At 38.3% G+C, this 26,502-nt stretch overlaps 1 protein-coding gene across 1 annotated transcript in view; it reads right to left on the bottom strand.

Moving 5' to 3' along the window:
* peli3 (pellino E3 ubiquitin protein ligase family member 3) overlaps positions 1 to 25,321 on the bottom strand; it is a 26,496-nt gene extending 1,175 nt beyond the window's left edge. The window contains exons 1-7 of the mRNA XM_079867770.1: positions 24,976 to 25,321; positions 15,534 to 15,727; positions 12,352 to 12,481; positions 8,084 to 8,185; positions 6,587 to 6,808; positions 2,479 to 2,667; positions 1 to 620 (exon numbers count right to left, since the gene is read on the bottom strand). The exon at positions 1 to 620 is cut by the window's left edge and continues 1,175 nt beyond it. Coding sequence (XP_079723896.1) covers positions 3 to 620; positions 2,479 to 2,667; positions 6,587 to 6,808; positions 8,084 to 8,185; positions 12,352 to 12,481; positions 15,534 to 15,706 — 1,434 coding nt within the window. The 5' untranslated portion in view covers positions 15,707 to 15,727; positions 24,976 to 25,321 and the 3' untranslated portion in view covers positions 1 to 2. The remainder of the gene's footprint in view (positions 621 to 2,478; positions 2,668 to 6,586; positions 6,809 to 8,083; positions 8,186 to 12,351; positions 12,482 to 15,533; positions 15,728 to 24,975) is intronic.
* Between the last annotated feature and the right edge of the window lie 1,181 nt (positions 25,322 to 26,502).

Below are 26,502 nucleotides of genomic sequence, written 5' to 3'. Positions count from 1 at the left end.
TCTCAGTCGACGGGCCCTTGGAAGATGAGTTTGATGTGGCCTTGTTCCCCGGTCAGCCACGTTCCACAGAAAGGACAAGCAGCGTGGAAGGCATGCGTTCCGTGCGGCAGTGGGATCTGACTCCAGCCTTGCACCGTCTTTTCCGAGCACACGTGACCGCAGGGGCAGAAAGCATGTGTCGGGGGCCCCGCGTCCAGGTACAGGCCCCCTTCGCACCCGAGCCAGAGGGGCACGTAGGGACCAACCCCTCTGCACATGGGACACTCGCGATCTCCGGTCGTAGCCGGAGCCGTGCCTCCACCTCCGGTTAATGCCACCGCAGAGGATCCCGCTTTCTCCTTCCGAAACCCCCAGTTGTGGTATCCGTGCACGTGTCCGCAGTTCATATAGACCCAGGGCTGTTTCTTGTCGATGGTGGCGCGCTGTGCCAGGCTGGGGAAGGCGAGCGTGTTGAAGCCCACGGGGCACTGGGGACGGGCTGCGTTTAGTTCCTGACGTAGAGACTCCAGCTGTTTGAGGGTCGGGGTGTGACGAAGACCGCTAGGGGTCCGCCATAGCAGAGTGGCCCCGCAGAGATCGATGAGAGAACCATCCTGCAGCATGTTTGACTCGTTCTCTACCTGTGAGGTAAAGACACACACAAATATGCACTCAGGACATGCTTTGTGTAACACAGGAAAAAAGTCATTCAGGTTTGGAATGATGTAAAGTTGATGACAGAATGCACATATTTGGGTGAACTGACATTTTAAGCCTGAAACTGGCACATAATGTGCCATAATATCCAACTCATTGATCATTTGTGCCATTTAACAGATGATAGAGCCATGTTACTTCAGACACTAAGCTTTTTAAAGTCAAATATAAATTCAACTGAAATAAAAAAATGTATGTGACAGCTCGTAATAAAACAAGAATCAATATTGTCTTGGATTTTCGGAGATGGTGAGAACTGGGATTTATTGTGAAGGGTCATTTCATTATGGTTGTTGTAGCGCTGTGCTGGAATTAATTTATTTAAGGAAGTACCGTGTCTATTAATGGGTAAAGCTACAGTAACGTCTTCAGCTAGTCAGCTTGAGATCCTTTCCATCTAAACTGGTTACGTCTCTGAAGTCTAGTAGTGAATGTTTTATGATCAGTAGAATAACCATATTCAACCACACAGTCTCACAGAGCTGAAGCACAACCAAAACAATGTTCTTCTGCAAAATGCATGCAGTTTTATTTTTTAACCACTAGGGGGCCAAAAGTTACATAGTGCACCTTTAATGTCAAACATGTTTGATTTATGTAAACTTAAAGATACACTATGAAATATTTTTGGTTTAATTTTTGTTAGAAATTAATTGATCTTTGCTCAGCTATGTTCTTGCCTTATTCAGAGTTGTCATGTTCGATTTGGTGTTAAATTGTAGTCTTACATCCTTGAGTGTAGTTAAAGAAACTTTAGTTCTGTTAAAGAAAAACAGTTCTGCTTACGTAGACATACAGAAATCATAGAAACTGAGAATAAAATACTAATTGAATTCCTGAGTCTGATGTAGCAAACAGGATGCTGAAGTGCAATTCAAATGTGTACGTAAGAAACTAGAATTAAAATGCCGACTAACTTTTAAATGTAGAAAAGCAAACTTTGTCATGAATTCCCTTTCTTGGCCTCTTTAACCTTGGATTAAGTAACATTTAAAAAAGCTTCACATTTGAAAGTTTATAGGCTATAGATATATATAGTTGAAATGCCACCTTAAGAATTGTGTAGTTGGTTTATATACACTACTGTTCAAAAGTTTGAGGTCGGTACTTTTTTTTTACGGTTTTTGAAAGTCTCTACTGCTCACCAAGGCTGCACTTATTTGATCAAAATACAGTAAAACCAGTAATATTGTTATATTTACAATTACCGGTACAATGGTTTCTATTTTAACATATCTTAAAATGTAATTTTCATTATTACTCCAGTCTTCAGTGTCACATGATCCTTCAGAAATCATGATTTGCTGCTCAAGAAACATTTATTACAATTATCAATGTCGAAAACAGTTGCGCTGCTTCATATTTTTGTGGATTTTCAGGATTCTTTAATTAACACAAAGTTCAAAAGAACAGCATTTATTTGATATAGAATTTAGCAGTGTCTTAAAGTCACTTTTGATCAATTTAATGCATCCTTGCTGAATAAAAATATTAATTCTTTTCAAAAGAAATCTTACTGACCCCAAACTTTTGAACGGTAGTTTATGTGTGAGCCACAGATGTTCCGCAGTTAGGGGTGTAATGTTACCCTCATGTCACGATTCGATACATATCACGTAACTGAACTCACAATACGATATTATTGCGATACTCCAAGATGATACAAAAAATGTACTGTTGATTAAAATATTAAATTTGATATATTGTTTCACCCCTATCCGCAGTGTACCTTTTAAACATTTTTACTGCCGATTGATTCCTGATATTGAAGCAAATTCTCACCAGTTTTCCTCTCTGCTGGGCGGACCGTGTCTCTCGAAGGGCGAACACATTCCCACACACAGAGATTTCCCTCCACACCCCTGGAGCGGGCTCAGATACGAACTCCCCTGCCGGGTGCATTACCAGCACCCCATTGGTTGTTAGTCCATCCATCAAACCATCCGAGGTCCTCCATTTAGCAGCTCGCTCCTGGAAATCAAGCACATCAAGAGGATTTCACTAATCTCTAAAGTATCAAGATGAACTCAAAACGTGTCGTGGCTCATTGTCAGATTAATAACGGTTCTGTTTGTATTATAAGTCGTGTGTTATATAATAAATCACTGACTAACCAAGCTTAGAGGGTTGTAATGCACAGACAGACACTGTAGGCTTTCCGTTTATAGCTACTGGCTATTACACAACACACCTACTACTTGGAGCTGCATTATAAAGTGGGAGTCTGAAATATTTATACCCGACTGGAATACAGTATCCATTCTTTCTCCCTCGTTCTCTTTCCACCTCCGCAGAACAGCAGTGGGCAGAGAGCCTGTCAAGGACATTTGTATGAGGCCGAAGCCACGTGTTGATATGTCATGCATCACTGCCGTCAACTGGACCATTACCGTCCTCGAGGTGTCCGTGTATTTTTCAGAGTAAAAAACAAGCGTATATCTTCACTATTGAATTGGCTACTATCAAGGACAAAGGAAATATTAAGGTCACAATTTGAAAAGGCCTGGAATGAAAGCATAGAAATACTAATGGATTAAAGCGAGATATTCTTACTTCCTACAACCTTGTGTCATTTTTTTGTCATATGATGAAAGTCAATGGGGTTAAGTGTTATCTTGGACCCCATTGACTTTAATTGTACGGGCAACATTCTTCAAAATATATTTTTTCGTGTTCTGCAGAAGTCATACAGATTTGGAACGACATGAGGATGATTAGGTAATGGCAGAATAAAAAAAATTTGTGTGAACTGTCGCTTTGAGTCACACACACTTGCTGATCGTTTAATCAAGCGCATTAAATGTGAGTAGCGATGTGACCTGGTGGGAAATGAGTCATTTTGATCTTAAGCATCTCAGTCTGTGACAGCGGGAAGTGTAAACCTCCATAATGTGCCTGCTGTTTGTAATGAATGATATGTCTCTTCAGAATTCAGCATTTTTTTTTGTATCCGCATGTTCTAGTGTTTCAGTGCCTGGTGGTTGTGAGCATAGATACGTATACGTAGATTCCACATTCGACTGCTCCAGACACGTCGGCACATCGCCATCTTGGAACGGTCAACGTGTCGTGACTAACAAGTAAGAATCAATGATGGCACAATATTGGGCAGCCTCTGGTCGTGAAACAGCCGTGATTTAAATTCCCACATTCCCTTTCACAGGTTTGTATTTTTATATGTATTAACTCAATATTACAGGTTTTATGCTATTTAATAGATAGGTGGGCTTTAATAGTAATTTTTTAATAGATAATCATACATTGATTCAATTTGCTGATCAAATCAATTTGCTCTCGAATGTTCATCGACTGGCTTTGACTGTTCCAATATGGCGGATGGCTTGCGTAGAGAGGCCCATAGAAACATCCGCTAATGACTTAAAATGTCACAAGATTTCTCGCGATTAGGATAGAATATGCCACCGCTTTGTTTACATTACGCCTTTACTGTTGTTGTTTTGCTTTTTATAGAGATAAAAAACATTTAATTCAGTTAGATAATGGTCGCTTCATTCCCATCCAGTTCATCCAGCACGAGCTGCAGAGTCGTACGTAGTGCAGCAGGAATCAAGAGTTCACTGATCACGTGACGAGAGTAAGTGACGGGATGACTGACAAGACCATGGCGGAGGATTCATTGCACAACAGAGCCTAAGCGTCTGACAAATGTCTTATTTTGTAGAATGCACGCTCAGCACCGCCGCTCCCTATTCACAGAGTACGAAAATCTAATGCGAAAGTAAAATGTGAGCGCGCATTCAAACGCGATTTCAATTCCCCGAATTTTGAAAGAAGCTCACCGATGCATGCAAATAACTCCCAATATGAAAGCTATCTTAGGCTGGGCTGTGTAGTTGTAAACATCTCTTAGCTCTGTATCATGCTTGAATAAACATTTGGTCTCTATTTTCACTTTGAATATTGAGAGAGTACTTAGATTGTGGTTGCACTTAATAAGACTAAGTTAAGAAACTGGTCGTTTTTATATCTATGTTCAATTTGTGGAAAGTTGTTCAGTTAGGAGGTCAAAAGTTGTAGAAGTTCATAAATCATGTAGAGTTCAAAGGTCTGAAGAGATTCATGAAATCTTACAGGAGAGAAGCCAGTCAGTTGAGTTTGTGGCAAAACGGTGCTTGAGTATTGTTGTCTTTTACCGCATATGACAATGCATACTCAGAAAGCAGAACTGAAATGACATTCATTACAAGATGATTAGTTCAAACTTTTCAAATGCACCTGCAGACTATTTTTTATCTAGTCATGCATTTAGTCATTGAGGATTTCTTAAAAATACTGTAAAAATCTTGTCTATATCTATGGTTGCGAGGACATGAATGATGGATGGTTTTATCTGCTTTCACTGGTTGCTTCTCAATAAACAAGCGAAACCTTTATCTGCAAAGATTACACATAGCCCAAGCTACACTGAGAATGTTTACACTGATGTTAATATCAGTCTGTGATGTAAATGCATCTATTAATGTTGTAAATATAGACCTACAGAATGTAATTAGCGGTGTTTGCTAAGGCAACAAACCTGCTTAAACAAACCCTTTGCACTAAGTAACCCATCAAACACTGTTTGAACTATGGACAGCAATGATACTCATGCTTGTAGAGGAGAGGTGTGCTATACTTTTCTAAGCAACAAGACTCTCAACCGACAGACAACTAGAAAAATGTATATTCACTATAGAAATTCCAATAACTTTTCAGGTCTTGGAATTTTTTTTTGTTTTGTTAAAATTAATATTTTAACATATTTATTAACGTTTTAATAAATAAATATTGTATTTTGATATTTCAGGTGGTTTCTTCTTCTGTACAGGTAAAAACTCTTTACATTTTTCAGGAAAATGTTAAAATTTAGTTACATTTTATTCATTTTATTTAACAATAAATACACTTTTGACATTGTTACAAGTGCTATATCAATTAAAAGGTTATTGTACAAGATATCCATGATAAGATATCCAATAAAAACTAAAAAATAAACTGAAATTTTTTCCTCATATTCTGTGAACTGAAGTGACTATGGAAGTGTTCACGCTTGTAATTCAGTTCCCTAGGTTCTTTTGGTCCGGACCAAAAAGAAACATGGGAATTCATTCGGCACAACCGTGGCACTGCATTATGGGTATTTTGCAGCCGTTGAGTGTACATCGTTTGTACACTCGTTATTGCGGTGCATAATGGGATTCAATGAGTGCACACGATAATGTCCACTATGGTTTCGGACACCACTACAAATGGCTATCCTCTCAAATGTTTCCCTATTTAAGGGTATAGGGGGCGATTTCGGACACAGTCCATGTATGCTCGAGCATTCTGTCCCTTTTAAGGTCACATCTTGTGACATCACATCCTATTTTTGGTTCGTTTAGATGTCTTTGGTTCCGTGGGTCTCGACTCGGTCCGTTTGTTTGGTGTGCACCAGGGTTCGGATGGCAGCGTTCACACATTCAAATGAACCGCACTAAAAGAGCAATCGCACCAGAGTTGGTTTTAATCGAACCAAACCTGCCAAGTGTGAACGCACCCTAATTCTCATTGCCTATTAAAGGCATAGTTCCCCCCAAAAAATGAAAATTCTGTCATCATTTACTCATCATTACCGAAGATGAAAGAAAGCCTTACGGGTTCAGAACGACATGATGGTGAGTCAATGATGACAGAATTTACATTTTTGGGTGAACTATCCCTTTAAGGCAACACAAACAAGACTTCAACATGCAAAACAGTAGGAAAATAATGTGGCCTCTTCATCTGTGTGACTTTCTTTGATATCAGTGTGAATTATCATATTGAGCTGAGTTGTCTTCTATACTTTGGCAAAGATTCTGCATTAGAAATCGTGGTTGTGACTCAGTAAGGTCGTGTTATGACTCACCCCAAGGAAGATGTTTTTGGAAGAGTCAAAGCCCGCTGCATATATTCGTGCTGTGTACGGAGCGCTACGCTCACACATGATGCGGCAAGCGTAGCGGGAGATGGTGCTCTGGGCCGACTGTCCTCCCTCTCCGTTTGCGCCCCCCTGCCCTTGTCCTCCAGTGCCACTGCCTGCTGTGTCAGTCACCACGAAGTCTATCATGCTCTCTGTGGAACGGCCGATCTAAAGACACATTGACAAGAGTAAGTGAGATATAAAAGGATTCGTCTCATTATTTACTCAGCCTTATGTTGTTCCAAACCCATATGACTTTCTTTCCTTTGTGGAACACAAACAAACAAAAAAGTTTTCAAAATGTTCTGGTTTCTCTTTTCCGTGTAATTTAAATAACTACTTTTATGATGTGTTTTTGGTGCTTCAGTGTTCTTTTTGAAGCATTCCCATTCAATGTAATTTCCTGGAAAATAACATGCACTAGGGATGCACAGTATATGCACTACCGTTCCAAGGATTTTTTTGTTTTGAGATGTTATTCAGAAACATTTTTTGTTGCCATCACAGTAATAAATTACATCTGAACATATTTAAATATATAATATTTCACAATATTACAGTTTCTACTGTATTTTTGATCAAATATAATGCATAATGCAGACTTGGTGAGTATCTTACTAATGCATGATTTAAATTAAAAGTTGTATCTGTTAATATTATTTAATGGACCTGAGCTAACAAACTAACATTAACAAAGAATTATAAACACTGTAACAATTGTGTTGCTCATTGTTAGTTGCTTTGGGTGGAATTTCCAAATGGTATTTCCATTTGGGTGGAAATACAGTGGACGTTTCTGTAAAGTTATTGCTATCAATTATATTAATGTGCATGCAAATTTCATCCTATTTTTACACTTTGATTTCTGACACCTTAATGCTTACTTAAATTTAATTAGTATTATTGCTAATTATTTAATAACAGTGTTAAACATAATCTTCAGCAAATTTCAAATGAACTTCAATCTTTCATACAGTAAGGCTATAATGCCTTAATGAATATTGATTTTATTTTTTGGTCTTCATTTTTATTTAATTTTAAGAAAAAATTAAGAATTAAAATATTGACTATTATTGTTCTTATTGTATCAGTCGTAACAAAACTACTGGTTTATTATTATCAGCCTGATTTTTTTTTTTATACTGATGCATCACTAATTAGTACATTATTAAAAATAGCTTCTTTTCCGTGTCTCTAATAAAGGAAGAAAGAAAGTAATTCAGATTTGGAATGACATGAGGGTGAATAAATGATGACAAAATTTTTGGATGAACATTTGTTAAAAAAACAAAGACGTACGTCATTGAGGCCAAATATATAGGAAGGTAAAGACATCCACCACTAAGACAATATTAAATTAGTTTAAATGTATTTGTAGACATGAACTCAATAGTTAGATGTGAGCAGGCAGTTGATGTGAAATGAAAGAATCCTCTTGCTCACCTGAAACATGTCGGTGTTGGGGTCATGTGTATATTCCACTATAACAGAATGACTCCGGGACAGTGTGTAGGAGATGCTGTGTTGGCTTTTGTTGCTTAGGGCCTACACACACACACACACACACACAAAAACAAACAACTCTTTGACTAATGGCCTTTGTTGCATTATGCATACTTTAACAAGGCAGAGGAACATAAGGTACTTTCAGGTTCCCTAACCTTATGCAATAGATTGGCAAAACACTCGGTTGGTTGCAATGTTATGCAATGACTCTTACAGAATTTAGTGGGTGGGTCAAGAGGACACTTATGCTGGAACAGATTTCACATCTTTTGGAAGCCATAAAAAAATCATAAAAAAAAAAAAAAAAAAAGGTTTTCTATGAGATTAAGTATTTTGTCCTATGAAGTGTTAGTATTAATACATTAAAGTGCCCCTATTATGCTTTTTTTCGGATATAACCTTTTATGCAGTGTGTAATATAGCTGTTTGTGATTGTGAAAGGTCTGCAAAGTTTTAAATATCAAAGTATAAATGGAGTTATTGTCTTCTGAAACTGCCTGAAATGAGCCGTCAGTACTTCCAGTCTTCCTGTACGAACCTACGTAGGTTTGTAACAGATTTGCATGGTCTTCATTGCCCCGTGTACAAAATCTACTTTGACCCTCAAACACTGAAGTTGTAGCTGATGAAGCCTGGAAGAGTGTGGTTCATGTTGTCAACATGTAGAGGAGACGCTGTTTTCTGTGCTGTGAAAGCAAATACTCTTTGCTTGAACTTCAAAAGGATGCGGACTTGGGTTCGAACTGAACCGGTAAATTTGACACCATTGTTACTGTTCGTATCCCTGTGCATCAAGTAAGCCTCTGAAGCTGAAATTCAAATATGCTAATAGGTGTTTCGTTTCCGACACACGCTGTAAGAGGTAGACCAATCACAACAGACTGAGCCATCTGACCAATCAGAGCAGAGTAGACCAATCACAACAGACTGAGCCATCTGACCAATCAGAGCAGAGTAGACCAATCACAACAGACTGAGCCATCTGGCCAATCAGAGCAGAGTAGACCAATCACAACAGACTGAGCCATCTGACCAATCAGAGCAGAGTAGACCAATCACAACAGACTGAGCCATCTGACCAATCAGAGCAGAGTAGACCAATCACAACAGGGCTGCGTTCAGCCCTGACAAAACGTTGCACAACGTTTTTTAAACAGAAACGGTGATGTGTTGAACACACTGTTCTGATGACGCAAGAGTTGCAACTATGGCAGCTGAGAAAGCCAATCTTTGTGTTCTTTGTGAAGAATTTTTGGAGCCTGATGAAGTCGGTATAAATATGTGTTTAATACTACAAAATATGCCCGATGTTACAGTTACTGCACTTGCCGCCCAGAACAAAAGAGAACATCCCAATCGAGTGAAGGGATTGCTGAAACTGAAATGGAAGCACACATCTTCCTAATTCAGACTAAAACACATCTATTTAGCCTCACATACTGACTTTATTTGTAGTTCATACTGTTTTAATACCCTGTATTTTTTTTCTCATTTTTAGGAAAAGCACTTAATTACCATTGTTTATTTCTATACCAAATGTCATACACTTACAATGAAGTTAAAAATATAAACAACTACATCATGTTGATATCCTATATTTTTACAATAAAACTTACGACAAACATGTCTTCTAATATCCTCAGTTGTTGCGTATACCGAGCTGCATCGAACACATTTGTAAATTACTTTCCTTGAACCCATTGTGCGAGTTCACTTTAATACCGCGTGCTTTATATACATGTTGCTGCTGATTGGACTGCAGTTCTGACACACCCACCAAACAAGAGAAAACGTATCTCAAACCCTGTTGCACACCGGTGCACGCCGTTTCCAGGAAACATGACGTTCAACCCGGAAACCGTAGCAAAACGTTGTGCACCGTTTTGAACTTGAACGTGCCCCAGACTGAGCCATCTGACCAATCAGAGCAGAGTAGACAAATCACAACAGACGGGGCCGTCTGATCAATCAGAGCAGAGTAGACCAATCACATCACATTCAGCCCCGACAAAAAGTTGCAAAATGTTTTTTTAAATGGAAAAGATTGGTGTGTTGAACACCCTGTTCTGATGACACAAGCGTTGCAACTATGGCAGCTGAGAAGGCCATCCCTTGTGTTCTTTTTGAAGAATTTTCGGAGCCTGATGAAATCAGTATAAATACGTGTTTAATACTGCAAAATACGCTCGATGTTACAGTCACTGCCCTTGCCGTCCAGTATAAAAGAACATCCCAGTCGAGTGAAGGGATTTGTGGAATCTGTGGTTCCTAATTATTGTGATCCAACATTTGCCTCGCATTTCAGGATGAAAAGACAAACATTTCAGGTGAAGGATAATCAATCCACTTCTTACCTCCGAGACTGTGTTATGATCTATGACCTTATTATTTTTTTTATTGTGAGTATTAGGCTTATCATTATTGCTGATCACTGTTGATATGCTATATTTTTACTATAAAACTCTTATGACAAACATGTCTTCTAATATCTTCAATTGTTGCGTAAGCTGCAGCGGACACATTTGTAAATGACTTTACTTGGACCCATTGTGCGAGCTGTCTCTTTAATACCGCATGGTTTATATACATGTTGCTGCTGATTGGGCTGACATTTTTGACACACCCACCAAACAAGACGTATCTCAAACCCCGTTGCACACCGTTTCCAGGAAACATGTAGTTCAACCCAGAAACTGTAGCAGAACATTGGGCACCGGTTTGAGCTTGAACGTGCCCCGGGCCGTCAGACCAATCAGAGCAGAGTAGACCAATCTCAACAGACTGGGCCATCTGACCAATCAGAGCAGAGTAGACCAATCTCAACAGACTGGGATGTCTGACCAATCAGAGCAGAGTAGACCAATCACAACAGACTGGGCCGTCTGACCAATCAGAGCAGAGTAGACCAATCTCAACAGACTGGGATGTCTGACCAATCAGAGCAGAGTAGACCAATCACAACAGACTGGCCCGTCTGACCAATCAGAGCAGAGTAGACCAATCTCAACAGACTGGGATGTCTGACCAATCAGAGCAGAGTAGACCAATCACAACAGACTGGGCCGTCTGACCAATCAGAGCAGAGTAGACCAATCTCAACAGACTGGGATGTCTGACCAATCAGAGCAGAGTAGACCAATCTCAACAGACTGGAATGTCTGACCAATCAGAGCAGAGTAGACCAATCACAACAGACTGGGCCGTCTGACCAATCAGAGCAGAGTAGACCAATCACAACAGACTGGGCCGTCTGACCAATTAGAGCAGAGTAGACCAATCACAACAGACTGGGCCGTCTGACCAATCAGAGCAGAGTAGACCAATCACAACAGCCTGGGCTGTCTGACCAATCAGAGTAGAGTAGACGAATCACAACAGACTGGGCTGTCTGACCAATCAGAGCAGAGTAGACCAATCTCAACAGCCTGGGCCGTCTGACCAATCAGAGCAGAGTAGACCAATCATAACAGACTGGGCCGTCTGACCAATCAGAGCAGAGTAGACCAATCACAACAGACTGGGCCGTCTGACCAATCGGAACAGAGTAGACCAATCACAACAGACTGGGCCGTCTGACCAATCAGAGCAGAGTAGACCAATCACAACAGACTGGGCCGTCTGACCAATCGGAACAGAGTAGACCAATCACAACAGACTGGGCCGTCTGACCAATCAGAGGAGAGTAGACCAATCACAACAGACTGGGTCATCTGACCAATCAGAGCAGAGTAGACCAATCACAACAGACTGGGCCGTCTGACCAATCAGAGCAGAGTAGACCAATCACAACAGACTGGGCCGTCTGACCAATCGGAACAGAGTAGACCAATCACAACAGACTGGGCCGTCTGACCAATCAGAGAAGAGTAGACCAATCATAACAGACTGGGCCGTCTGACCAATCAGAGCAGAGTAGACCAATCACAACAGACTGGGCCGTCTGACCAATCAGAGAAGAGTAGGCTTTTGGAAATGAGGAGTTTAGAGAGACTGGATCCTTGATTGAATCATTTCGGATGCTGCAATGTATATTATGAGAAAATGAAAGTGTTTTTTGTCCTTGCATGTAAACCTATTGTAAGAGACCTTCAAAACAAAATTAGGAATGTCTAAAATAGCATAATAGGGGCACTTTAACTTTTAAACACTTTTATATTTTTATAACAGGCATAGAAATAGCAAGGAATTTAAGCAAAAGCTTTTACCTTGGACACCAGAGGTGTGGAGACATTGTGGATGACATCAGGTTTGACGCCGTTGGCTTTAGGCCGTTTGTAAAGGGCCAGCCGACTCCTCCTGCGGCCCTTGTCCCCGCTAGCTAGTGATCCATTATGCCTGCGGGTAGCAAAACCACAATAGTACAATCTAAGCTTTGCAAATGCTTTGAACAATAAAGAATGAGTTAATGAAAACACATTTGATGCTTAATTTAGAAGCAGCACCTCACCCGCTGTCTGATTTTGATAGAGCTGACAGATTGAGGACAGACTGTTGTCTTGGGGATGACAAAAAAAAACTAGGCATGGACGACTTGTTTTCACTTAAGAGCATTGGCGTGTACTTAAAAATAATTAAATGGCATTAATCTATCTCTCCGTCGATACTATGACAGGAGTCATGAGCCGTCCACAAAATGGCTGATGCAGGCCTTTGGGAGTCTGTCAATGAGGAGGCGAAGCCATCTTATAATTCATCTAGACAACGATCAATATTCCAGACACTTAAATGAGCTCTCTATATCTCCTTTCATCTCACTGGGAGGCAGTGTTAATTTTTACAGTTTTTTTTTTGTTTCAGCTGTAGTATCTTGTGATTAGGGATGCACGATATATTGGCCACCATATTGGAATCGGCTGATATATGTTTTTTTTTTAATGTTACCGTTATCGGCCCGATAAGAACATTTGGCTGATATATTAAAGCCGATAAATAATGGATGATTTCCTTCAGCTGAGACACTTTAGATGCGCACTGTTCGCCATGATGGTTTTGAATTGCTTGAAATATGATTGAAATCACTTGAAAAAGGAAAATAAGGTTAAGTGCAGTGCAAGTCTGTCATATAGGCTACATAAAATTATAATGAGAACATTATAATTGTGTGCTTGAGTCATGGCTTTTAATGGTAAGAATTTTTTTTTTTAATCAGGCTCTCAAAAATAATAAAAAAAATTGGATTTAGATTTATCGCCAATATATGGGTTATCGGCTTTCAAATACAAAGGGTTATCGGCCCAAATGTTCATATCGGTGTATCCCTACTTGTGATGATATTGTCCTTTAAATTTAGCTCTTTTTTTGTCTATTCTACCCTTTCTGAAATATAATATGTAGGGCCAGATTAACTAACAGCTTGCACCAGCGCAAACCCTCTTTTGCCGTTAAAAAACTACTATCAGGATTTACTAAAGACATGCAGTGAAAAATTAGCACTGAAAAGGCATGGACAGTGTTATTTTTGCGGCTGACCTTATTGCATATGCATTTGTAGGAGTTTCCCTTTCAGATGTCAAATTTATGGGAGGAGAGTATTTAAATTAATCACTCAAGGTGATTTACTAAGGTTTGCACTAGTCAATTTACTGGTATTTGTGCCATTATTTACCAAACAAAAAAGCATTGTCTTAAACCAGACGCTAATTTGCGTTGGTCATTATGGAAATGATCCGGCTGCGTCTGTGTTGTTTAATTTGCGCGTCGTCAGTAGATCACGTGCAGAACTTTCCACTCCTGTCAGCGCTTTTCTGGAACTGCGTTCTCACGCTAATTTGCCCAAGGCTGAGTTTCCCAAAAGCAAAATGTATTCATGTGAGGTGAAAGCTGATCATTACTCCAGTCTTCAGTGTCACATGATCCTTCAGAAATCCTTCTAATATGCTAATTTGCTGCTCAAGAACCATTTCTTATTATTATCACAGTCTGTCAACAAACATTTTTGTCAAATTTTGTCAACACAAACACCACTATGTGCTTTCTCTTTCCCACTTCTAGTGGCTCAAGGGTTAAACCTTCTTCCCCTTCCTGGCACTGAAAACATTTACTGCTCTGCTCTGCTCCATGGCTGTGTGATTTGAATGACATCTTTGTTGGCAGTCAAATGAAGTGTTTTGCATCCGCAGCTGAAATCTAAAGATAAGGCAGGAAAACCGGCTGCAGGTACACCAGGGGAACCAATTGGCCCGGATGACGTGGCGTTCATTCATCCGTGAGAAAAGATGTTAATTGAAGTCATATTTATTTGAGGGTAATTTTACCCTTGAACTCCCACTGAACTCCTGCATTCAGCAAAATGCTGGCTGAGTGGAGGAGCTGTAATTTAGATAAATGGATTTCAGGAATCTGAGACAGTGTCGTACAGTTCTAACTCGTGTGGGTACAGTTAAACCTGAAGGATGTTGCTGATGTCAACGGTTTCGTTTAATCAGAACTAAATGTTCAGACACAATTCATTAAATACTTAATCTGCACCATCTCTTTGGAATAATTTTATGATTTCCTTTTATTTGCAACAATGCATATTCTGGGCTCAACAAACTGTTGTGTAATGTTAATCATTTTGATGAATTACCATTTGAATGCACTTACAATGTAAATCTAAGGCAAGAGAGTACAGAGAGTTGTAAAGCACAAATGTCATGTTTTTTTTTGTTTTTTTTTAATGCAACGAATGAATAAATTGAAAAATATATATATTTTTATACAAAAAATGTATGTGTTTTAGGTGATTTAACTTCATCGCCAACTTTTCCGTTATCCTTCAGCATATCATCAAAGTTACAGGGTTTACCAGCTTTACATGATTATGCTGTAATAACCGATATAACTTACAAGGTTAGTAGTCAATTCTATGTTAACATGCACAATGTTGTTTAGGTGTCGTGGCTCTACTGGTTGTATATGTGCATTTTAATATTTATTTATTATTAGACTTTACTTCCTGCCTTACTGTATAGGCTACTACAATGTTTGCTTAAAAAAAACGACAAGTCGAAACGAGCTGAAATTATTTTCTGTGGTAAATGACATCATGTCTGTTTGACTTAATTGTGAAGATGCTTCGCTACATTGGACCCATTTACTTAGAGCAGCAAATCAGCATATTAGAATGATTTCTGAAGGATCATGTGACAGACTGGAGTAATGATGCTGAAAATTCAGCTTTGCATCACAAGAATAAATTACATTTTATATTCAAATAGAAAACAGTTATTTTAAATTGTACTAATATTTCATAATATTACTTTTTTTAATTAAATAAATGCAGCCTAGGTGAGCCTATACTTCTTATATACATAGATAGATACAGATATATAGATAGCTTAACCTTAATTTCATCCTTTTAATATTACTATAAATGCCTCAGGGGTTGCTGTGGACTTTGTCTTACCCCAGTACTATCAGCTCCCCGTACTTGATGGGCTCCTTGTCCTCAGGGCAGAGAGCATCATGGGACTGAGATCCTGATCCCAGAGGAGGAGACGGCTGGTTCTTGTTGCATGATGGGCGCAGCTCCAGGGACGGAGGAGGGCAAAGAGCTTCGGAGCTCCCTTCCAAAACCATATCCACAAGAACGACTCGCAGCTATGAGAGACAGCGAAGGGAAGAATGCGAGACTGAGATTATTGTTCACATTTGCTTGTTTTCTCACAGTGAAATGACAACTTTATCTAAAAAGCGCAATAGGGAGAGGAAATGGAAAAACGGTATGATTATTATCTGCTTCCCAACCCTTCCCCCACACCAGTTACTTCACCTGTAACAAACAATAACAGGCGTATCATGGATCAGCTGTTATGTATTTATGTAACGGCTGATCCTGTGAGAACAGCCTGAGATAGTGTAGCTGTCTCTGCAGTGTTTTGAAGTCAACAAGCAGCCAACCATCAATTGACAACCTGTCGGGAACAGGAGATTTAACCAATCCCAGGAGAGTAACAACCTCTCTGCAAACACACAGTCAAGTGCTCCAGTGCAAATGACTTTATTGTTGTTTTTCATACAGACTTGGAAACACAGTCATAGCAGTGGCATTTCAATGGTTCGATACTGACTGTTAGACAAATTGGTGTGGTCATTACTTTAAGTGCCGTCCATTGTTTGTTTGTCAGTTTGCATAATGCCCATTAGGGGTCAAATTACTCACGGTTAAGTTATCATCACAGTTTTAGGGTCACGGTTTCGGTACGGTTTGGTATGTGCTATGTTCAAGGAAAAAGACTACTGTCAAATAAAAATAAAGAAAATATTCTCGGTCTCGTATCTCTCCGACGGCGAGTTGACACACAAACCCGCCTCTCCTCACTCACTCTTTTCATTTGCTCAGGATGAATATTTTTGGTTTTACAGGGCTTGAATTTCATTATTTTTAAAATTACAGGCATAATTTTACTCATTCCCGCAGATTTTGTGCTCATACCCAAAGTGTGCGCACATAAAGCCCCCTTTCAGTACTAAATTGAGTTCTTTTTCGTTGCTTATTGTGCTTAAACAGTCAAATACACACAAAATAATGTCAAAATGCCAGTCTTGGCCACGTAAACACAGCCAGTTATGTTTTAAGAGAACGTAAACAGTTGAGAAAGAAAACGCATTTGCGTAACAGTATAATGTATTTGTGCATCAGATTTTAAAGTGACAGCAGCCTAATATGCCTGCTGCCAAATTACGATATAATATTACAAATACCTACATGACAGTTTTCCCCATGGTATCGATATCCAGCGCGACACTTCAGTTAACGATCAAAAAGCGTGAGATAAGATGTAGCTAAACTAAACAGTTAATATTTGACAGCTGTTTTACGACTGAAATGTTAAACAACCAACAGAAATAATCAGGGATGCAAACTAATTAACGTTTGTCTAATTTCGCCATTTTGAATTTGAAAAAAATATAATTTCCGCGATTCATGCAATATAATTCGTAACTGTCAATGTGATGAGATGAAACATTAACAAAGTAATTTTTATCATATTAAGCATAAGATTACTTATGAATGTTTTGTGAATAAATAAACTACCTAGCGATTTTCTAGCTTTCCTGGTAGCCTTCAGTAAATTCGCTTGTCTAAGGGGCTGTTTTACACGACACCGTTTTCAACTAAAAAGGTAAAAATTTTATGCGTTTTGGTCGTTCGTTTTTACGACAACAGCGTTTTGGATGCCTGAAAACGCAAACTTTTGAAAACGGGGATGACGTCATGCACATGCGTATTACATGTTCAGTCTATAGTGTTATATCATCATCTAATGGCCTGGCGGCAGAATACAGGGTTTTTAGTCATTTTCGTGGATCCGTGTGAATGGGGATCGTTTTGAGAATGGTGTCGTCTGTACGCGGAAAACTCAAAGGAAAAACTTCTCCATTTTAAGCATATAGTTGTCGTGTAAACGTACCCTGAGAAAATGATTCATAAAAACATAAATATCAGTTGAACTTGACCCTGTTGAGGATAAAGATAAGGATAGATCTAACTTCTATTACTTTGTCTGGAAAATTTCCACACTGTAGTACTAAATAAAACAAAAAACAAAATGCAATTTTATGTTCACACTTATTTTTTTTAATTATAAGCATCTTGCAGTGCAGTTTGTTTTTAGCAGAACTGTATGTGTAATGTTTAACTAAATTAACACTATAAAACAATTATGTAAAACCTTTGCAGTGCAAAAACAGCATATCATTTACAGCAACTGGTTATAAGTCCATTTCCTTCCTCCAGGCTCCCTAATGCAGCAAATGAATCTGAACCGAGTGCAAACCTCGCCTTCACAGGAATCACACTGGTTTAGAGATGACGGACAGCACAGATGAGCCAATCTCTGCGCTATTATGGCACTGCATGACTGTGGGTGTGCAATGGTGAGAGGTGGACTGGAGGATGAGGGGGCGAGCAAGGAGAGGGAGGGAAATCGAGAGAGGACAAAAATAGAAATAGCATGGTGGTGCAGGTGATGAAGGGGAGAGGAGCGGGGATGGAGAAGGGTATGTAGAGGTGTACTACATATATAGTGCTTACAAAACAGCAGATTGTAGATAACAGAAGATTACTAGAGATGAACAAGCACTGTTACGAAGAGATTGCGTGTGTGTGTGTGTGTGCTTAGGTTTGGCAGAGTGATAGATTGCCTGTTCTGTGCCACGCAATTTCTAATCAGCCCACACCCTGGGGGAGGAAAGAGGGAACGGGAGAGATATAGGAAAGAAGATCAACAGGAATGCAGGTGAAGACACACCATTATGGAATGAGATCTTTCCAGACACAACAACTTTAGCGTATAGTGCACGACGGTAATAAAATGGCAAGCACCGTCTCTGAGCTCTTACTGTTCTCTACACATTATTGAGCCGCTTGTTAATAATTCATTTACTTCTAGTGCCTTTATTAATTGTATGTCTTACTGTATCATCTCCCATCACCTTCTCCCCTTATTCCCACAATCCTCTGCAGCGGGGTGAGCGAGTGCGGTGTGTGAGACCGTGTGTATGAGTGTGAGCGGGGTAGACAGAGAGCGAGTCTGCCTCATCCATCTATATCAGGAGCCAGATGAAGTGGGTTCTAAATATACACGCACAAGGAAATGATCTCACGAATAACTTATGAGGCTTACTCGAGTCCAGACTTGCCAAACTCAATTCTTCAAAATCTATATCTGCTTTTCAGCAGATCATTAGCTATTTTGCAGCTTTGTTGGAGCGGCGTTTTTTTTGTGGAATACACATCTTGAATTCTTGTTGGGCTGCAAAAATTCCTGTCTGCATCATTGTTCTGTCTGCAAACAATAGTATTTCTGTTATGCTTTTACACATTTGAGATTCTGTTGTAAAGTGAATTTGTATAGGTAGAAGAATGTTTTATCTGGAGGAGTCAGTTTGAAGTGATGGCATCTCATAAATCCAATGATATACGATGATATATGTGTCTACAATGGTCTTTTATTGTTTATGATTGCACGCTCTCTGGAGTACTTGCTTCTGATTGGTCGATTGCACCAATTTATGGTCAAATATATTTGTATAACAAGCAATTTCCACAGGTTTGAAATCTTTCAGTGGTCTCTTTGTTCTAACACATAATAAAAGTAATATTGTTCGTTTAATTGTAGTAAAAAGTAGTAAAACGTGGAAACCTACAATTGTTACTACTTCTACATGATATAACCCTTTAGTTTTATTGGTGTAATCTAATTTATATAGGTGGTTTAGTGATGCTAAATAACATTTTTGACTTAAATAAAATCTTCAAATTTAGATGTTCCCACATAAGTATGTACAATCAGTAAGTCATTATTGCAAAATAAATTCAAGATGGTACGTCCCGATTACCCTGTCACAGTTTTATTTAGTAATAATGACTTGCTGTATGTTACCCTTTACTTGAGGTTTATAGTTATAATACACTCTAAAAAATGCTGGGTTGTTTGAACCCATGGTTGGGTCAAATATGGACAAATCCAAATGTTGGTTTAAATTTTTGTATTACACTTTTAAACCCAACAATTGGGTTTGTCCATATTTGACCCAACCATGGGTTCAAACAACCCAGTAAGCCTGTTATATTGTACATTTATATACACTACCATTCAAAGGTCTTGGGTCAATATGATTTTTGAAGTATGTTCAAAATTTTCAATGTTTTTTAAATAAGGGGGCATTTACACAACACCTATTTCAACTATACACTTTTTATGTGTTTTGGCTGTTCATTTACACGACAATGGCATCTTGGTTGCCTGAAAACTCAAACTTTTGAAAACGGGATTCAGAGAGCAAGTTGTTGAAAAACATATCGTTATCATCTCCATGTATAAACATGAATTTGGGAAAGAGATGACGTCATGCACATTACGTTTTCAGTCTATAGTCGCGGAGTGTTTCTTTACAAAGTGACATCGCCAACTACTGGCCTGGCATGAATAATACAGCGTTTCTATTTGTTTTCGAAGATCCGTGTGAACTGGGGTCGTTTTGACAACGTTAATAATAAATGAGCATTAGAGACTTAGGGTACATTTACACGACTACGATGTACTAAAAACTTTGCGTTTTTTACTTTTACAGAGTGTGAAAAAGTTTTTAGTACATCGTAGTCGTGTAAATGTACCCTAAGTCTCTAATGCTCATTTATTATATAAAAAATATAGTGAAACTATAATATTATGAATTATTATTACAATTTAGAAGACATGTATGTATGTATATACATATATATATATATATAAACATTATTCCTATTATGACAAAGCTGAATTTTCAGCATTATTACTCCCATCTTCAGTGTCACATGATCCTTCAGATATCAAATGGCAATTGTCAGATTTAGTTCTCGGTTTCTGTTCTTGTATATAGCTAGTTCCTATGTATGTTCTTTGTTCCCTTGGTTTCCTCTGCTATTTTGTTTCTCACAAGTCACTTCTCCTAATGTGTGTGCACTAAATTGGATGGGTTAAATGCAGAGGACAAATCCCTCACCTTCCCAATGTACTTAAGCCTGTGTTTTCAATTCAGTTTTGTCAGTTCTTGTCTTTGCGTGTTGTAAAGCTGTTGTTTATTTATTAGCTGTTGATTTTCTTCTTTGTTTCGTTGCATTTAGATGCAAATCTACTCTCCCTTGCCTGACTACCCATAACACTAATTTGTTGCTCAATTAACATTTCGTATTGTTGCCAATGTTGAAAACAGTTGTGGTGCTTAAAGAGCCCCTATTATGCTAATTTAAAGGTTCCTAATTTTGTTTTGGAGATCTCCTATAACAGGTTTACATGCATTTTTCAATTCATTTTCTCATAATATACATTGCACATCACCACATTTTTTAAAGATTCTCAAAAGACTCGTCTGAAGATTCAGTCTCTCTAAATCCCTCCTTTCCACGAGCTACTCTGCTCTGATTGGTCAGACGGCCAAGTCTGTTGTGATTAGTCTACTGCTTACAGCGCGTGTCGGAAACTAAACGCCCACTACCATCACTGAACTTCAGCTCCGGAGACTTTCTAAATCCTCAGCGATTGTACACACTGTAAAGACAGTAACGATGGCATTGATCCGAGCGCGAGTCCGATGATGAAACATTGGAAGAGCTATTTATTCAACCCGAACCTCAATCACAAGGACGACTCGAGCAGGACGTTTCTCAGTGATACACTACTCAGTATGAGGTACATTATGAGATATTGCAGCTGTCATTCCTCACCATCAGTAATTCCTCACTAACAAGTGTATGTCCATCAACAAACCGATGTGTATATTTCTAATATATTGCGCTGCACATGTGGGAACTGCATCAACAACATGCATACGTTAGCCCAGCACTAACGTGAATGACTGATGTAATATTAAAGTTTGTAAAACAAATCTTGCTCCATCCTTTATAATAACTCATAGTAACAACAACGGACAATCTGCATTAATAGACAGTTTTAGGTAACAGTGGCCCACAGCTGCTTAGCAGAAGTGTTTCAGTAAGACCGTAATAACGTGAGTTAGCCGGTTAGCTGGAGACCATCATCACAATATAAAACACAAAACTACGTGTTTTAAACACCCGGTAGAAATTATATACATCAATAATTGATCATACTTGATACAGGTTGCTGGGATTCTGAGGAGCAAGTTGGTCCAAATAAAGTTGGTAATGTCCCATCTTTAATGGATAAGCATTTTGTAAATCCCATTTAGATTGTCAGAAGATTAAAGAGCTGTTGTATCACTGTCGTAATTTTAACCACTGACGTCCCTTATCCTTTATAATACTTTACAAAGAGAATTTGCTTTTGGAGATCCTCGATGTACACAACACGAACCAGCTACAGTGTTTGAGGTCGAGTCAAAGCAGATGTTGTTCACGAGCAGCCAATGAAGACCATAGGTGAGCATTATGCAAATGCCTTACGTATGTAAGTTATGAAAGAAAGGCTGGAATTACCGATGAAAAACCGATTACTCGTTTCGGCAGTTCCGAATCGATTCTTTATTTTGACCTTTTGCTTTACATTCACAAACAGCTATCTTACACATTGCATGAAATGTAATAGCTGAATAAGCATATGGGCACTTTAATATTTTTGTGGAAACCGTAACTGCTCGAAATAACTGATAGTGTATGTTTTAATTTTAATATTTGTGTCTTGTGACGTTCGTTCTCTTGTACTGCGCAATGCATTTTCCCAGATAAACAAATTAGACAAAAACGTTGTGTATTTCCTATCTTTGAGTGCAGTTCTTGTAAATCATTAGGCTACATAAATATATGTAATACTGTGGTGATGATGGAAATCTCTTGTATGCACAGTACACTATGTTCTACATTAGCACAATGTTGTCTTTTAACAGAATAACACCATTTATTTGTTCTGGTGAGACTGCAGTCTGCACCATTACGACAGTGGTGCATATTGCATAATTAATGCGAAAACACCATCTATAACAGTGTTGCTCACTATACAATATAATGTCATTATCTCAGCAGCAGCTTGTTGAATGGATGTCATGGCTGTTGTGGTGTGTGTGTGTGTGTGTGTGCGACTCATGATGGAGTGAGTGTCCTACAGTGCTGTCTGACCCCGCTGCTCCTGTCTGGATGAGCGGTTGAAAGAGCTGCAGCCACCGAAGGGAGGGAACGAGAGAAAGAGCGAGAACACGTTGACATCGTCTCCCCGTTAGAGGTATCGTGATTGTGAAACATGATAGTGACCTTCAGAGCAGGGACCTCCGCAGAAGCTCTGTCATTTACACCCTTCCTGTTCTAACAGCACATCAGCATTCACAGGTGCATGTCAGCAAAACCGTATATGGGTCACCTATGTGACATTGCAAAGACGTTAGTTTATGATTCAAATGAATAATAATCAAGCTTTTTTCAACAATTTCAAGGGGCATTAATATGAAGCGCATAAAGACAATCTGTGAAGTAATAAACAATCACTACAGATAAATGAAAAGGAATATTTTTACAAATGTGTCAACATCAAACATTATAGTACCGATTAAACTATTAAAAAAGCATTACTGTAGTGCACACTAAACAGACATGCAATAATTATCCCAGACCTCAACAACACAAGCAAACTTCGTTGCACTTTCCCAACCTCAAAACATCACTTTCTAAAAATCCATACAAAGAGTCTGGGGGATTGATGGGGATTTTAAGACATTAAGATTTAAAAATCACGTTCTATTCGGTTAAATGAGCAAAAGATGAGTCCCTCTCAAACTAATGATAATTGAGAAACGTCTCCTCTCAGACATGGTTCACAATGGGAAAAACAAAATCGTTTCCTTAATCATCATGTTCGTCTTGTTTTCCTTACAACAGAACAGATCTACTTGACATTCAAAATAACAAGATATTGTGTCTAGATTTCACTGAAAACTCATTGTCCTTTTCTAGTAAATGTGCAGTATATTGTTTTAAAGATGTTTGCTGGAAATCTAAATTATTATTAAGACTTATTTTTGGTGCTGCATGTGGCTACTCCCCATCCATAAACATCAACGAATTAAGGAGACATCTAAATCAGCATCTTTTTAAATTAATGTTCAATATGTTGTGTCAGACAATAAGTAAATGGGAAAGGTTTATGAGATCAGATTGCTTAGTCACCAGAAAAGTATGTATTTTGATCTGAACATGAACAAATTACTGTAGCTTTACCTGAAGGTTTATGAGACAAACAGATTGTTTATTATTTGAAAAATTAATGTACGCTGTGCTTATCATAATGTCTAGCTATTTATTGCTTTTGCTATTGTTTTATTGGTCATTCAAAGTTGTAAACACAAGCAAAACTAGCCCAGCAATTTATTAACTAAAATTAACAAAACCATCCAATGAATTAATTATAACAATGATTTAAAAAAATGCACAACAATGTGGTTAAGTTACATCACAGAATGTTGAGTGAACATTAAAAATTAAGAAAGTATTTTTTTTAATTATTATTGTTATAATTAATGAATGGAATGGTTTGTTAATTTTAGTTAAATAATTGCTATGATATCTTGCTTACAACTTCTTTGAATGACAAACAAAACAATAGAAAAAGCAATAGTGAGACATCAGAAACTATAAGCAGGATTATGTAATTGCATTGCTCGTATTCTGCTCATTTCCTCGAGACAGCATGACCCGTGGACCAGCCCGTGCTCTCACACGACAGATTGCAGCGGATTGCGTCGCTGAATCCAAACATTCGAATTCTAAAATCCGAATTATAGTTCGATGTCTAATTCGAATTTCACGACGTAGCCTATTCATAGGCCTACTGATTCACCCCGGGAAACACACACGCACGCGAGACGTTTAGCCTACTATATATGAAATGTGAAGGTCTGGCAGTACTTTTTAAATAATGATTCATTTATAAGGTGTCACCTTGATGTAAGTGTCACACTTGCATTACTCCCTTTTAAATTTTTAATCCGTGGGTAAAGACTGTTTTAAAAAATGATTACTAGACCTATTTGTTATTCATCAGAATCATCACTGCAATTGTATCCCACTAGAATTGAGATGCTCTTATTTATACTGAGCCATTTCACAGCTGCCTATATGAGGCCTGGGAAGTACACAAGGGATTTCGCAAAAAAAAAAAAAATACATTATTGATTTAATTTATTATAAATAGTATAATGTAATTATAATTCGTATAATTTAAATAAAACACTTTAAATAAAAATAATTACATTCATTTTTTTTTTTTTTGCTTAGAAATAAAATAATAACATGGACACTGAAATAACGAGAAGACTGTTTAAGTGATCAAATAAAAAGAGGAAAATATTTGGTGCCAGACCGCCAGAAAAAGGGGAAAAACTATCCGAGTACGCACCTGATGATGTTCTAGACCCCTGCCTTGAATATCCTTGGCTTGTCAATCCCCGTGTGGCCGTAAAACTGGGCGTCGGGCTGTTAATTCATCACTCGCGGTGTTAAACTGGATGGCACGCGCATCACGTCGTGTGGTTTGCATTGCCACACTCCGTTGTCATCAGTTACACGGAAACCAGCGCGGATCTTAATCCAGGAGAAGAGTGTTTTCAGTCTAGTCCAGACACTCCGTTGTCACGCCCATCTCATCTCTTCCTCGCAGTTCTCTCTGTCGGTAAAGAAATCCGAGGAAGGGTTTTGCCCTCGCCCACATCATGCGCCTCGGTGCCACGACACGCTTAAGCCCCGCCCCCGGAAGCGAATCGACAAATCCTAATACGGTAGGAGGCTCATTAATATTCATAAGTAGAACCTTCGCCATTGGACTGTTAAAGCGCTACGTCAGCAGAGGCTAATACATATTTGAAAACCAGGCTTCGCCATTAGAAGATTACTCGGCGTAATTAATATTCATGAGTTAAGCGTAGGCTTCGTGATTTCACCTCAGGGTGGCGTTCGTGGGGTTGGCACCACAGCACTGCTGTTAATACGCGCTCAGTGACGCTGATCTGACAGCTCGTGGAATCCTCCGCATTCTCCACATTTAGGGATACACCTGTGGAACAGTCCTTTACACCTGTAATAATACATGCAGTGACTGTGCTGTGTCACTCACCCCTTAATTAAGACGACAGTCTGCTATTTGATGAATATGTTATTCGAGAAAGCTACATAACTATAATTTTCAATGTTGTATATCAAATAATAATGTAATATCTGTACGGTTTGCAAGCATAATAATTAGGGCTGTGAAAAGATTAATCGCGATTAATCGCATCCAAAATAAAAGTTTGTGTTTACATAATATATGTGATTGTACTTGGTATAATTATTTTGTATATATAAATACACACACATACATGTATATATTTAAGAAATATTTGCATACATATACTGTATATATTTACATATAATTTATATTATATATAAACAATTTTTTTTAATATAAATAACACAGTTTTTCTTAAATATATACATGCATGTGTGTGTATTTATATATGCAAATTTAATTATACACAGTACACACACATATATTATTTAAACACAAACTTTTATTTTGGATGCGATTAATCGAGATTAATCTTTTCACAGCCCAAATAATAATATATATATATATATAATTATAATACAACAAATAATGTATAATATAATTATACAATTTTCACAACAGAATAAAACAGCTAAAACCGTGTAACTTGTTGACCAGAGTTATGTCTTTAAATGTTTTGGGGAGACCACTTGACAATAGACATAGACAAGCAAAGTAGTCAAAATATGCATGCACCAAATAATCTATACAGATACAATTATGCAAGGAATGGCGTAGGATACAGTATGCATACAATTATAAAATAGTTTTTTATTGCACGGTGGGAAATGTATTTATTTAAAACGTATTAGGTTAAAGCGCCATAGCGTCCCAGTTATA

The sequence above is a fragment of the Squalius cephalus genome, assembly GCF_949319135.1.
Source record: "Squalius cephalus genome assembly, chromosome: 3".
Classification (NCBI taxonomy): domain Eukaryota; kingdom Metazoa; phylum Chordata; class Actinopteri; order Cypriniformes; family Leuciscidae; genus Squalius; species Squalius cephalus.
The sequence above is the reverse complement of the archived record's forward strand: the minus strand, read 5'-3'. Positions and strand labels throughout refer to the sequence as shown.